This window comes from Grampus griseus (genome assembly GCF_964374135.1).
Source record: "Grampus griseus genome assembly, chromosome: 5".
NCBI lineage: Eukaryota > Metazoa > Chordata > Mammalia > Artiodactyla > Delphinidae > Grampus > Grampus griseus.
Window position 1 is genome coordinate 127,402,434 of NC_138998.1, and position 13,553 is coordinate 127,415,986.

General features: G+C 35.1%; 1 protein-coding gene across 1 annotated transcript; it reads right to left on the bottom strand.

Annotated features, from left to right (window-relative positions):
• Nucleotides 1-11,350: 11,350 nt before the first annotated feature.
• Nucleotides 11,351-12,864, bottom strand: LOC309823353 (dolichyl-diphosphooligosaccharide--protein glycosyltransferase subunit MAGT1; the record flags this gene model as incomplete). The annotated part of the gene is made up of 1 exon (XM_082655573.1): nt 11,351-12,864. The coding sequence occupies one exon, from the start codon at nt 12,862-12,864 to the stop codon at nt 11,959-11,961; it is 906 nt and encodes a 301-aa protein (XP_082511699.1). The 3' UTR covers nt 11,351-11,958.
• Nucleotides 12,865-13,553: the final 689 nt, after the last annotated feature.

Consider the following 13,553-nt stretch of genomic DNA (forward strand, 5'->3'; position numbering starts at 1 on the left):
ATCTTGGGAAAGAAAAACAAAGCTGGAGGCATCACACTTCCATTTCAAACTATATTACAAAGCTACAGTAATCAAAACACTATGGTATTGGCATAAAAACAGACTTAATAGATCAATAGAACATAATAGAGTGCAGAAATACAACCATATATATATGGTCAATTAATTTTCAACAAAAGAGCTAAGAATGTACAGGAAGTTAATATCTAATATATTCAACAAACTCATACATCTTAATAGTAAAATAAATAAATAAATAACCCAATTAAAAAATGGGTAAAGGTCCTGAACAGATTTTTTTTTCCAAATAAGACATACAAATGGGCAACATGTTCATGAAAAGGTGCTCAACATCACTAATCAACAGAGAAATGCAAATCAAAACCACCATGTGATAGCACCTTACATCTATTAGAATAACTATCATCACAAAGACAGAGAAAACAAATGCTGGCAAGGATGTTGAGAAAAAGGAACCCTATTATACTGTTGGTGGGAATGTAAATTGGAGCAGCCACTATGGAAACAGTATGGAGGTTCCTCAAGAAATTAAAAATATAACTACCATATGACCCAGTAAGGCCTCTTTTGGTTATATATTCAAAGGAAATGAAATCACTGTCTTACAGTTATATTTCTATCTACATGTTCCTTGCAATATTATTCACAATAGCTAACATATGGAAACAACCTAAGTGTCCATAAAAGGATTAATGGGTAAAGAAAACAAGACATATATATTACATATATATATATATATATGATGTACATGTGTACATATATGTATACATATTATATATGTGACTGAACAATATTCCATTGTGTATACGTATATTTACATAAATTTATACATACACACACAATGGAATATTATTCATATTCAGTCTTAAAAAACAAGGAAATCCTGATATTTGCAACAACATTGATGAGACTGGAGGGCGTTATGCTAAGTGAAAAAAACAAGAAAGAAACTGCATGGTGTCACTTATATGTGGAATCTAAAAAGTAAAGTCAAGCTGGGAGTTGGGAGAAACAAGGAGAGGTTGGTAAAATGTTGCAAACATTCAGTTATAAGATTAAAAAGTTATGAGGATCTAATGTATAATCATGACTATAGGTGATAATATTGTATTGTATAATTAAAATTTTCTAACAAAGTAGAATGTAAGTGGCCTCAACCAAAAAATATACAAAGTGATGGATGTATTAATTAACTCAAGGGTGGGAATCCTTTCACAATATATATGTATATCAAATCAACATGTTGTACACTTTATAATTTTATTTGTCAGTTATACCTAAGTAAACTTTAAAAAAGAAACAAATGTCCTTCCAATTGTTTTAAAGGCTTCATGTGGTCAGTTATCTTAAGCACTGTTGGAATTCAGACATTTGTAGAATGTTTTCTAGTTCAAATAATGATTTTAGAGGCAATTATACTTAGTTCTCACACAGCTCTGTCTCTACTTAACCAATGAAGAAACTGAGAAATGTTGATTTTTTTGTAATAGTCACAGAGCTAATAAATGATAGAATTGGAACATGGATTCAGCTTTTTATTCTATATGCCATACTCTTCACATCAGCTTATACTGTTGCTCTCTTGTCTGTTACTCACGTCCACATTAGCCATAAAATCTAGCACAGTGATTTTTCTACAGTTTATGAAAAATATTTGGGAATGAAAGAGACTTTATAATCAGCTCTTTCTTCTAGCAGGTAAAATGTTCTTCTACATTTTACAAAGGAGGAACAAAAGCTCACTGAAATTGTGATTTGTCTTAAATTAGTATGCCATGGAATGTGAAATATATTAAAGTTTTCTGTCTTTTAGCCAAGCTGTGCACTGTCATTATTTGAATCAGAATCTCTTCCTGTTTCAGGCTTATTAACCACAGAGAAGATGCTTGTCCATCTTCAAAAAAATAAAAATTTCACCAAATAAGACTTCATTTCAAAAGTAAAAATTATACATGGCACTTCAAATTATTTTCACTGGCAGGCAATATATAAGAAAATATTAAACCAAGAGCCAAACTGAAGTGTCAAGTTCTTGTTATCAAGACAGCAAAACATTATGGAAACAAATTTTTGGTTTTGAAATTTTTATGGAATTGGTTCTCATGTTTACAAACCCAAACTTTTAAGACAAGACTAACTTGTCCCCCAAAATCAAACAAAATTGCTTTGTTACAAAGTATTTCCTTTCTTTCATTTTCTTCTGTGCTTTGTGAAGCCTCCTGAAATGATAGTAATCCTAAAAATGAATTACAAATATTCAGCAAAAAGTAGGAAGTCAAGTTGGCATTTATTTTAAATATTGCATGACAGTTACCATCCTGGTTTTTTTCTTCCTTCTGATTTTTTGGTCCTTGGAATATGAAGAACTTTCTCCATGACTAAAGAAATTTGGAACAAAAGTCAGTGAAGAAAAAGAAATAAGAATCACAAGATTTAGGGAACTGAGTCATCTAAAATAACTATGAACACCACCTACATTTCAGTTGCAAATGTGGATTAATTCATAGGGAAGGAGTAGGAGTTCTGGTTTTATGTTCAACCAAAAAGGAGGAAGAGTAAACAATTTATGTACTTATTCTTCTTTCTCTCTATAATTCTGTGTTTCAAATTTTAATGTGATTTGAAATATTACTCAGATTGTAGTGAGAATTGCCTTTATTTTCTCTTTTAAATGGTGTCTTTGAAATGGATTGGAGTAAAGGTCCTGTGGTGATAAACCAAAAACCCAGAAATCATGCTGCTACTTGGTATGAGATGTTCACTTTTTGAAATCCCTGAAGATTTTGGCAGAAGCTGGGATGAAGAGCAAGTTTGTAAGAAACCAGTTGCCAAATACCCATGAATTTGAGGAGAAGTGACCAGAAAGTTAGTAGATGACAGTAGTGAGAAAGGGCAGAGGTTGGTAAAAGATCTCAATGTGAAGGAATGATATTCTGGAAGAAGCAGTAGGGAGCCAGGAGAATGCTGACAATCTCACCTCTCTCCTCAGTTTGTCGGGTGTATAAGAATGATCAACCTCCCAGAGCAGGATGTTTCTGGTGTTCTTGGAGAATTCTCAGGTTTCATTTATCATAAGGAGAGAAGAGCATTCTTGGAAAAGTAAAGGATTTTCAAGAGTATCCATACTCAATATAAAGGCATAGAAGATAGTATAAAAGATGGGGAAGAAGGTCAGAATTGAAGAATTACAGAGCAAGTATAAGTGAGGTAAGAGGGTACAAGTGATGTCCATTAACAGAAGAATGGATAAAGAAGATGTGGTACATATATACAATGGAATATTACTCAGCCATAAAAAGGAACAAAACTGTGCAATTTGCAGAGACGTGGATGGACCTAGAAACTGTCAAACAGAGTGAAGTAAGTCAGAAAGAGAAAAACAAATATTGTATAATATTGCTTATATGGAATCTAGAAAAATGATACAGCTGCACTTATTTGCAAAGCAGAAATAGACACAAATGTAGAGAATGGATGTATGGATACCAGGAGAGAAGGGGAGGTGGGATGAATTGGGAGATTGGGATTGACATATATACACTACTATGTATAAAATAGATAACTAATGAGAACCTACTGTATAGCACAGGGAACTCTGCTCAGTGCTCTGTGGTGACCTAAATGGGAAGGAAATCCAAAAAAACAGGGGATATATGTATACATATAGCTGATTCACTTTGCTGTACAGCAGAAACTAACACAACATTGTAAAGCAACTATACTCCAATAAAAAATAATTTAAAAATAAAGAGTGTACAGGTGAGATGAGAATATCTCTTATGTTTGGTGAACAGGGAGTAAATTAGTTAGACAAGGCTAGTGATTGTCTTTCAATGTCCCAAGTCATTAATTGTGTACAAGACAGTGTCTGTTCTCGAAATAGAACATTGAGGGCTGCTGTGGGGTTTGAAGAAAAACAACAACAGCAGGGCTGGTTTGTGTTGCTCAGGGATAGAGGGAAACCCCCGAGGAGAGAGTGTTTGTTCTAGAGAGGCTATATTGCAGTATGTAGAGCAGGAGAATGGGCAATGAGGGAGCAGTTCAGAGTCCTGGAGTAGCAGCTTGAAAGCCCTGTTGAGTGAAAGGGTTGTGATTGATTCCTGCACCAGGCCAACACTGTGACAGGTTTAAAGGGGAACAAAGAGATCTCTGGTTACAAGGTACTTCTTCCAGAACCAGAGACTCAATCACAGTTTGTAGAAGAGGTACCATTTCAAAAGAAAAGATGAGAAAATGTAGAAGCTTTAATGACATAGGGAACCCAAAAATAAAATAAAAGCTGAGACTCTCCAGGAATAGCTCATTTCCAAACGTGATTGTGAGTAATCTCATAATGAGGAAGGAAGAAGGGAAAGAAGCTCAAGTTATGTGGTGCTTACCATGTGCCAGGCATTTTACATTTCCTGAAGATGTTATCTTTCCAATTTTATCAATATTAACTAAGTCTCAGAAAATGGAAGTAAATTGCCACAGTCACTGTTGTAGAGGCTGCCAGTCACCTACAAATTCCTTTCTTAGTTATAAAATGTCTCAATTTTTTAGTTGATTACATGTCAGCCTATTTGGCTAACTTGCCAAATTACAATTGATTAAGATCTCTGACTTTTCATCTTGACACTAGGGACTGCAAGTGTGGTAGTAAACAAAATAGACAATAACCTCTGAGCTCCTGAACTATATTATAGCTGTAGATATTTTATACATACATTTGTTTATGTGTATATATAGACTATACACTTCTATTTCCTCACTTCTAATTTACTCTGCATCAGATTTCTGCTCACCACGGCTCTAATGAAATCATTCTTTCAATGGTCACCAGTGGCTTCCAAATTGCCAAACCTAACAAGCTATGTTAAATCTCATCCTTGTTGACCTTACTACAGTTTTTTGTGCATTGTCCATTTCTGTATCTTGAAATCTCAGCTGATCCTGGAAATGGTCTTATGAGATCCACTGAAATTAGTATTGTACTTTCATCTTTCAATAATTACACAATAATCCACAACATATATCCTTAGCTGAGACTGGGATCTATGTACCTTAGAATCCCTTTCCCCACGTGTTTCTGGATTTAAGTTAGATAAAAGAGGAGCTTGTTTGAGTGAATAAACCAATAATTTTGGAAGGTTGTGATTGTGAAGAACAAAGTGACAGAAAGTTGCAGAGTGTTGACTGGGCTCCAATTTTAACTCATCATTTTAATATTTTCATCAACCAACAGTGGCTCAAGCCAACTTCTGAGCTACATCAAGGTGGTAGCTTCCACAAACATCTCCTCAAACACTTGGCCCTTATATAAAGTCCCAATTCTGTAGCCAGACATGTGCATTTTCTGGAACTTTTCTGCAACTTCTGATCAGTCCACCCACAACAGGCTCTCTTTGTTAGTGACTTTTGCTGAATTTCATCTCCCTGTTCCAGATCTTCACATGTCCACATCCTTCTACATGTTTGTAAGCTTTAATTTCCATAATAAAACCCTTCTTCCCATAATACATTTAGTGTTCCTGTTTATAGGATGAATTCTAAAGGACACATGTGTTAGGTTAAAAATGAAGTGATTATTCTTAGAAAATGAACCACATTTCACATTCTGTGGGTAAAACCTGGGTATTCCTCTCAATAGTTCTCAGAATGAAAGACAAGGGACTCACTCAAGGATATTTATGAACCTTTGAAACCTCTAGAAATAAAGTATATCATTAGACTATGACAGGGTTAAATGCATACTGAGCACACGTAGACTCAAGGGTTGTCTATTTCAGTCACAGATTTAGTCTTCTGCTATGGACTGACTTGTACCCCTCTGTCAAATTCATATGTTGCAGCTTTAACCCCCAATGTGACTGTATTTGGAGAGAGTGTCTTTAAGAGGTAATTAAGGTTAAGTAAGGTCACAAGTGGAGGGACCTATTCTGACAAGACTACAGCCTTATAAGGAAGACATAAAGGAGAGGAACACAAGAGATCTCTTTCTCTCTGCCTTATGAAGACAGTGTGAAAGCGACTCTCTGCTAGACAGAAAGTCTCACCACAATAATCCTTGTCCCCTAATCTTGGACTTCCAGGCTCCATAACTGTAAGAAGGTTAAGCCACCCATAAAAGTCTATGACTTTTATTGTGGCAGCCTGAGCTAAGACACCTTTATATGACCTCAGGTTCATTTTGTCTATAGAATCCACTTCAGAAGTCCTGCCTTACATAGCATTCTTGTGTAGGATAGGAAATTATAGGGGCACTAAAATTTCAATCTGTACACATATTTTCATCCAAGTCTTCTGTAATAAGCATCCCACCTGGCCCACCTGATAAGGTCTGCTAAGTATGTGATGCTTCCTTGTCCTGCTCTCTGTGGTGTTAACCATCTCACTTTCTATTGATCTCACCTGTGTAGGCATTTATCAACATCGCAATTGCAGTGATGGCTCCTTTCCTATTCCCTATTACCATGGGTTTTATCCTTCTTAATGCTTCCAGTAGAAATCAGAAGGAAAAGGTAAAGGTGATAATACCTTGCTTCATCAGCAATTCTAATTTGATAGACAAAAGTCATTTTAAATTATTCTTTGCTTGAATGTAAGAACTGGCATATTTTATCAAAATATTGGGTATAAAAGTGTACTGCTTCAGGGGTTACATGACTTTGATTGGTTTATTAGCATTAATTATTTGGGGAGAAAATTATGTAACTTTGGAAGCCATACCTTTCAATATATGATCTCTTTAGCATCTTGGTGGCCTGTAACAATTAATTTTATTACCAAGATGGTCAAGCTAGCTTTGAGACTATGACCAACACACTGGAAGAATCTGACTCATTGTGTACTGGGCTTTTCACTTTGGTGTTTAACAAACAGGAAAGAAGCATACACAGTCTAGTGCTTGCAGTCAAGCAGTTGGTGTTGTGTTCTGAGCAGACTTCGTTCTTCTGGGTTGTATCCAAGCAGCACAAACTCATAGCTAGATCATGGAATCAGAACACCAGAATTCTGTTTCTATGTCCAACATTTTATTGCAATCATATGGAATGCAACCTTGAAATATGAAATATAATGTTTCAGATAATCAGTTTTCAAGTTGGCAACTTACATTTGCCTGTTCAGAATTGAGGAATTTGCTATTGTCTAGACCATGTTCTAGACAGTGAGCCACAAATCCCAATACAGAGGCTATTCTGTTGTTACATAACTTGAATAAATTTATTTTCCCCAATTCACTGAAGGAAAATGCAAGAATAATAAATCTCTAATAAAGTGGGAATGCATATCAAATAAAACTTATCTAACATCCTATATGGAGACAGATGGCCAAATTCAAAGCATCCCTGATATTAAAAATCTAAGATCAATCTTACTATGTACAGGAAATTGTCAGGCTAACAAAGATACTATTACACAACACTTGTTGATTAACTGTTTGCCTAATCCAGTATGTTCAATTAGACAAACCCACAATATCTAAGTAAAGTTGTGTTAGCCTACAGAAACCATAGTTGCTCACTGAAGAATTTTAATTTTTACAAATAGCGAGTTTTAGTCTAAAAGCAGGGAATTTATGATAGTAATTGCAAATGTCATTATGTCAATAAGATTGTGCAAAGAAAGGGCTAACATTTTCATCTTCCTTTCTTTTTAGTCAGCAGTAATTATTGAGACATGGTAACACCACCAAAAATGGTGTCCCTGTGCAGCTCATTAAATATATTTGCTCTTAAATTAAAAAACATTACTTCCACATGGTTAAAGTCTATATCAGATCATTTGCAATAATAAAAACTAAGAAAAATCATAGAATTCATAAAACCTTTCCCACAAAAATGAAAAGCCAGTTTTAATAGCCTTGTCCAATGGAGTGGCAGACCATCAGAACTTTCCTTGCCCCACCAAGAAAGCTAGAAAGTTATCATTAAAAATAATTTGACTGAAGTAATAAACTCAAATTGCATAATCTATGAAAGAAAAAAGTCTGTATGCTATAAGTTAATTTCTTTAAACTATATTAAGATTATTATAACTACATTAAATTCTACTGAAGTTGAATGAGAGATTGGGAGAGATGATCTCAAAGCTGTTTTCCAATTTAAAATTTTATGATTCTATGAATGTGTAATAGATTTAAAGTAGAAAAAGATAAGGCAGAAAGAAAACAAATAAAATTCCCTCCATGATGCTGACTGTATTTGTTTGATTTTTTAAAAGCACAAAAAAAAGATGGAAATGTATCTTCATTGAACTTTCTTTTTATGTCTTTTCAATATTCGAAGAGTTGGTACAGAGCCTCCTTTCAAACAGTTATTTCTCAATGACTTTAAAAAAAGGGAGAGGAATAAATGATTGTCTAATAAGAAACAATTTCCTAATATACACTGAACATTAGAAAAATTGGTTTTGAAGTCTTAAATAAACCGCTAAATGTATCTATTATTCAGAGATTGGCAAATATGAACTGTGATTTCTCATTCACAAAAAAGTCATTTTATTCCTTTCTCTTAAAAGAAAAAGAGTTATATTTGAAGACTCTGGTCAATTTTGAAGCTATGAAAGAAAAAATATACCCATGTTAAATTCACTAATAGGATTAGATTCTATAATCTTATTATTGTCGGAAAAATATAATATTAAATGGTCTCAGATTTGTGGCCATGTGATACTGATCAAAAATTCATTAGATATTTACTAAATGATTTGTAGGTATTAATTTCAAATTTTGTATGATGTTGAATAGTCATTTCTTTTTATTTATTGCTTTTTTTTTGTTTTTTTCTAACCAGTTTCTCAAAAGAGAATTACTGGGTTCATATCCAAACTTTCACTTTTAATAACTATATGACCTTGGGCAAATTACTAATTTCTCTGCAGATAATTTTTCTTTTATTACAGAATTACTAGGATATTCACATTATACAGTAAGAGGTGCTTTGTAATCTATACAGATACATAAAAATATTAATTAAAGAGGCTGAGGCAGCTAGCTGTCCATCAAAACTGCCTCTCCACTTCTGTGTATACTGCTGTAGCTGATTAATGGAGCTATATGAACTCCATTATCAAGACCACCTTGCAGCTAGTTATGGCCTTGTGACTAGTTCATATCAACAAAATGAAAATTAGGTGTGCCACTTTCTGACCAAGGTCATAACCTTGTGCATTCTCCATGCTCTCTTTCTCCTTCTATAAACTAGATAAAAATGATTATGGTCCCAGTAACTGACAGAAGATGGGAGAAACTTGGGTCCTTGAGTCATGATATAGAAAAGAACTGCCCAATAATCAGAAATACATACCTGGAAGTGTTACTATGGGGATGAAATAATAATCTCTTGTGTTGAGCCATTACACATTTAGCATATTTTTTATCACAGCTTATAAATTGGCACCTTGAAATGAAATACTCTTATATAGAAAAAACCCAAAAAACTAAAATAGACAGCATGGGTTTAGGAGTTGGGGAGTAAGAAAAAAAGATGAGGCTAAGAAGTTGGGGACCTACGCTATGCAGTGTCAAAATATTTAGTTAAACTCTTGTCAGAGATAAGTTGGAAATCAGAAGAGTTCTTAGAACTGTGTTCCTAAGAAAATTGTTGGAAGAAGCCCAAGTGTTAGTGTGTGTTGGCTTTTCATGCTACACGTAGCAAAGTATTTCAAGAACAGGATTAGCTCATATATGACTGACCAAAAAGTAGCAGGGCTGGAAAAGTCAGCAGCTCTTGGAGTCCACAGAGAATTGCTCCCCAGATATGTTTAGACTTTTCAGAAAAAAAGAAGCAGCCATGTGGCAAAGGTCCAATTAAAGGCATTGCTTTCCCACGCCAGCTTGTTGTAGATGGTTTTAAGATAGCACCTACTAAGTTTGGAGAAACAGGCATGAGGGAGAGAAAGCAAAATTGTAAGACAGACTTAAGAACCATGTCTGGGAAGGAATTTTTTAGATTGTAAAAGTTTATTGATATGATCAAAAAGCAAACAGCCAGACATTTGGTTATCTTTGTCACTACAATGTGTCATTTTAAATAGTATTTTTAAATGCATAACAAATAATATTTAAACAATTGCTAGAAAAGTTAATTAAGAGTCTACTTAAGGCACTTCAGATGAAAGCTAATTTCAACATTTCCACAAAAGTAACACTATTCTAAGTGTAGTAAATCTGCTTTCTACAGATTTTAGCCAGAATGCAACTTCTCTCCTTAAAGAAGAAGAATGTGCTCTTAAGAGACAAAACAAATACAAAAAAAACTGTCATTCTTTCAATGTTCGTTGCAAATTATCTGGAGCTATACATTTTACATGGCAGTAATATTCCCCCGGTTAGTATGTACAAATCAGGGTATATTCATACAAGTCTCATAAGAATCACAGCATAAATTTACTTGGCCTGAGACAAGTACAAGAACAGCAGATAAGGAATCCAGAATCATACAATTTACAGTGGAGTAACAAAAACAGGCTCCACTAGAGAGTAAATATCCCCTCACCCACCAAATCTACTAACAAAAACAAAAACAAAACCCCCACATACAACATTTCTTCTTAGGCAATTATATCCATCTCTTTCTTCAAACCTCTATTATATAAGACTTCCAGACCACGTGGGAGAGTTATTAGATGGTAAATAGTAGCAGGCAGTCACAGTATTATTTTAATGTAATAATACTTCTAAGATTTATTAAACATTTTTTTCATTATCAGAATTCTCATATTTCCATTAACAGTGGCATTTCTGGATACTCTTTATAACTATGGGGGAGGTTATAGCTAGATCTAATGATAACCATCAACTTCCATTCTTCACAGAAATTTGGTTAGCACATACGGTTATTTTCACTGACAGAAAAAAGGTAAAACTCAAAACTTCTTCAAATGATTACTTTGTTCTCCACCTAAAGTGAGAAAATGAAGGCTAAAATAATAGCAAAAACCAGAACAGCTTTCAAGAAACATTTACTTTCTATTCACAGGCAACAGCTTAATATTTCACAATTTTATTTTCCCAATCTAGGGGAGTCCTTTTCCTAAACACAAGGGTTAATGAAATATGTTGCAACTGTAATACAGATATCAACTTAACCAGAGGAACCTAGCTTTTTCTCTTAGGTACAAATGAAATAAGTGATGAGCTCTAATTTGCAGAAACGTTTTAGACCATTTAAAATTTACACTGATTTTAGCACTAAGCTACATTTTTATTAGAAAGGCGCCCACCTTAAATAAAAGAAAACCAGGGAGACAGAATGAGCCTGAAATCTTTCCAAATACAGGTAGTTAATACCACACTCATGCAGAAGTCATAATCCTGCATTTAGAGATATTTCTTAATGTCTACAGCTACCAAGAAGCATAGTTTGCACTGCATTTCAGGAGGAAAGATGGAGGAGGACTAGCTAGTCTTTTTTTCTAAAGTCTAGACATGTACTCTGAAGAATGGTGTTCCATTTTCAGAAGACACATAGCACATATGATTTCTCTGCCCAAAAGGAAAGATGTGCAAAGTATACACATCCATGCAAAGATGGAAAAGTTAAGAATGGATTCTTGATGTTGTTATCAGAACTGCCCCCCACACCTTTGGATAAGATAATAAAAAATCAGATGGTCAAAAGTTAACTAAAGCAGTTTTGAACCTTGTTGTAACTAAAATGAAGTAGTAGCTTTAAAATTTTTAAAAAATATTTAATTCCACTAAATTAAATATTCCACAAAGTTTACTGGGAAGGGAAGGTTAAGAGGAGAATCATATCCAAATACTTCATGATTTTGATGGAAAATTGCTTCTTAAGGCACTATACATCTTCTTTGGTTAAATGATTAACTATTTTAATCACTTGAAAAAAAGAGGTAATACAAAATACACAAATTGCATTCTTCTTTTCACACACACGTTTTTCATTTTTCAATTTCCATTACTCCAGTGTCTACATATCTCTGGAATCCTTTTTAACTCATCAGAAAGCTATATGGATATCCATGATATTTAGATCTGAAAATAGAGAGCATCCAACTGAAGAATAATACAACGAGTCCAATACCAGCCACACACATTATCTTTCGCTTTCCAATATCCATGTCAGATGTAGCAGCTTCACATAAAAGCACCATCCCTAAGGTAACCCCACCATTAAACAGAAGAACAATGTGTGTTTCAGCTACAAACTGGGCTTGGCTGCTTCCATGGATATAATTCACATGTCCTGTGTGGGGATTCTTATGAGCATATGGTGGTCCTCTTATATGGTTCCACATTTGACCAGATGTCATAGCAAGCACAAAACACAGAGCCACAAAAGCCCATCCAGTTTTATTAAAGAGAAATTCCATATTGCTTCTTTGAAGATATACAAGTCCACGAATAACAGCCAAAAGCAATCCCAACATAAGGGGGCCAGCATAATTTGGGGGTCTAATTACTCTAATATTGACATCAGTTCTGTCAGCAATCCACCGGGCAATCTGCTCAGCTGAAAATCCACGCACCTGCAACTCATATGTATCACCCCGTTTGGGTTTCCCTTTTGCAGGAAAGTTGATGAAAGTTGGGGCTGAATTCATGTTTAGCATCTGAAATACATCAGAGCCTTCATCAAAATCCACCATAGCAAAAAATATCCTGTTGGTAAATGCACTGGAATATCGCCAGGAGTTTGCCAGGATCTGGAATTCTTCATCAGCTTGCTTGCACACGACACATTGTCTATGAAGTTGGAGAGCAGTGAACATGACAATAACGGAGTAGTTTCTCGGTGGGGCTTTAACAAGGCGACGGAACTTGTCTCCATTCATTCTTATTACAGGCCTTTTATTGGTCCATTCCATCAGTTGACTAACCTTTTCAGATAACACCATCTTGATCCTCAAATATCAGTAAGATGGCACAGAAGGTGTTAGTGATGTCTAAGACTGCATACCACTTGTCATCAGTCTGTGTAATAGATTCAGTTGCAGTCGCAATGTCTGGAACAGCCTGGGCTCCTTCTTTCTCTGGGCAGAGGCTGAGGGAACCCCGTAAACGAGCAGCAGTGCCACCGCTACGGTCGCAGAGACGCACCAAAGCCACCAACGCGCTGCCATGTTCGCTTCTCTCCTGGGAAGGAATTTTGAATGTGATTATAGGCACAATGAACTAACAAGGAGCAAATATTTCTGAAGCCTATTAAGATTTTGAAAGTGTTGTATTGACAAAGAATCATGAGCCTGGACTCTAAAAGCCAGTGACTAAAGCACAACCTTAACCCTTGGATTCCTAGCTGGGATGAACAAGGAGTTAGCTATGAAAGCTGGTCAGTCCTCACCAGAATCCCCAATATTCACTTCCAGTGATGCCATGGAGGAAATGGGTGAGGAAAGAAGCTCTAGAAATGAAACCAGGAGCCCTGGAGAACAGTGGACATGAGAGTCTTCTCAAGGAGAAATAGAGGCCTAATCCATAATCTTTCATAGGGAATGTTTTAATGTATTCTCTGCAAAATATGACCAAGAAGTAGTAACTACTATGAGATCATTGACGTAATAGCCTACCCTTCTTCCTCCACTGT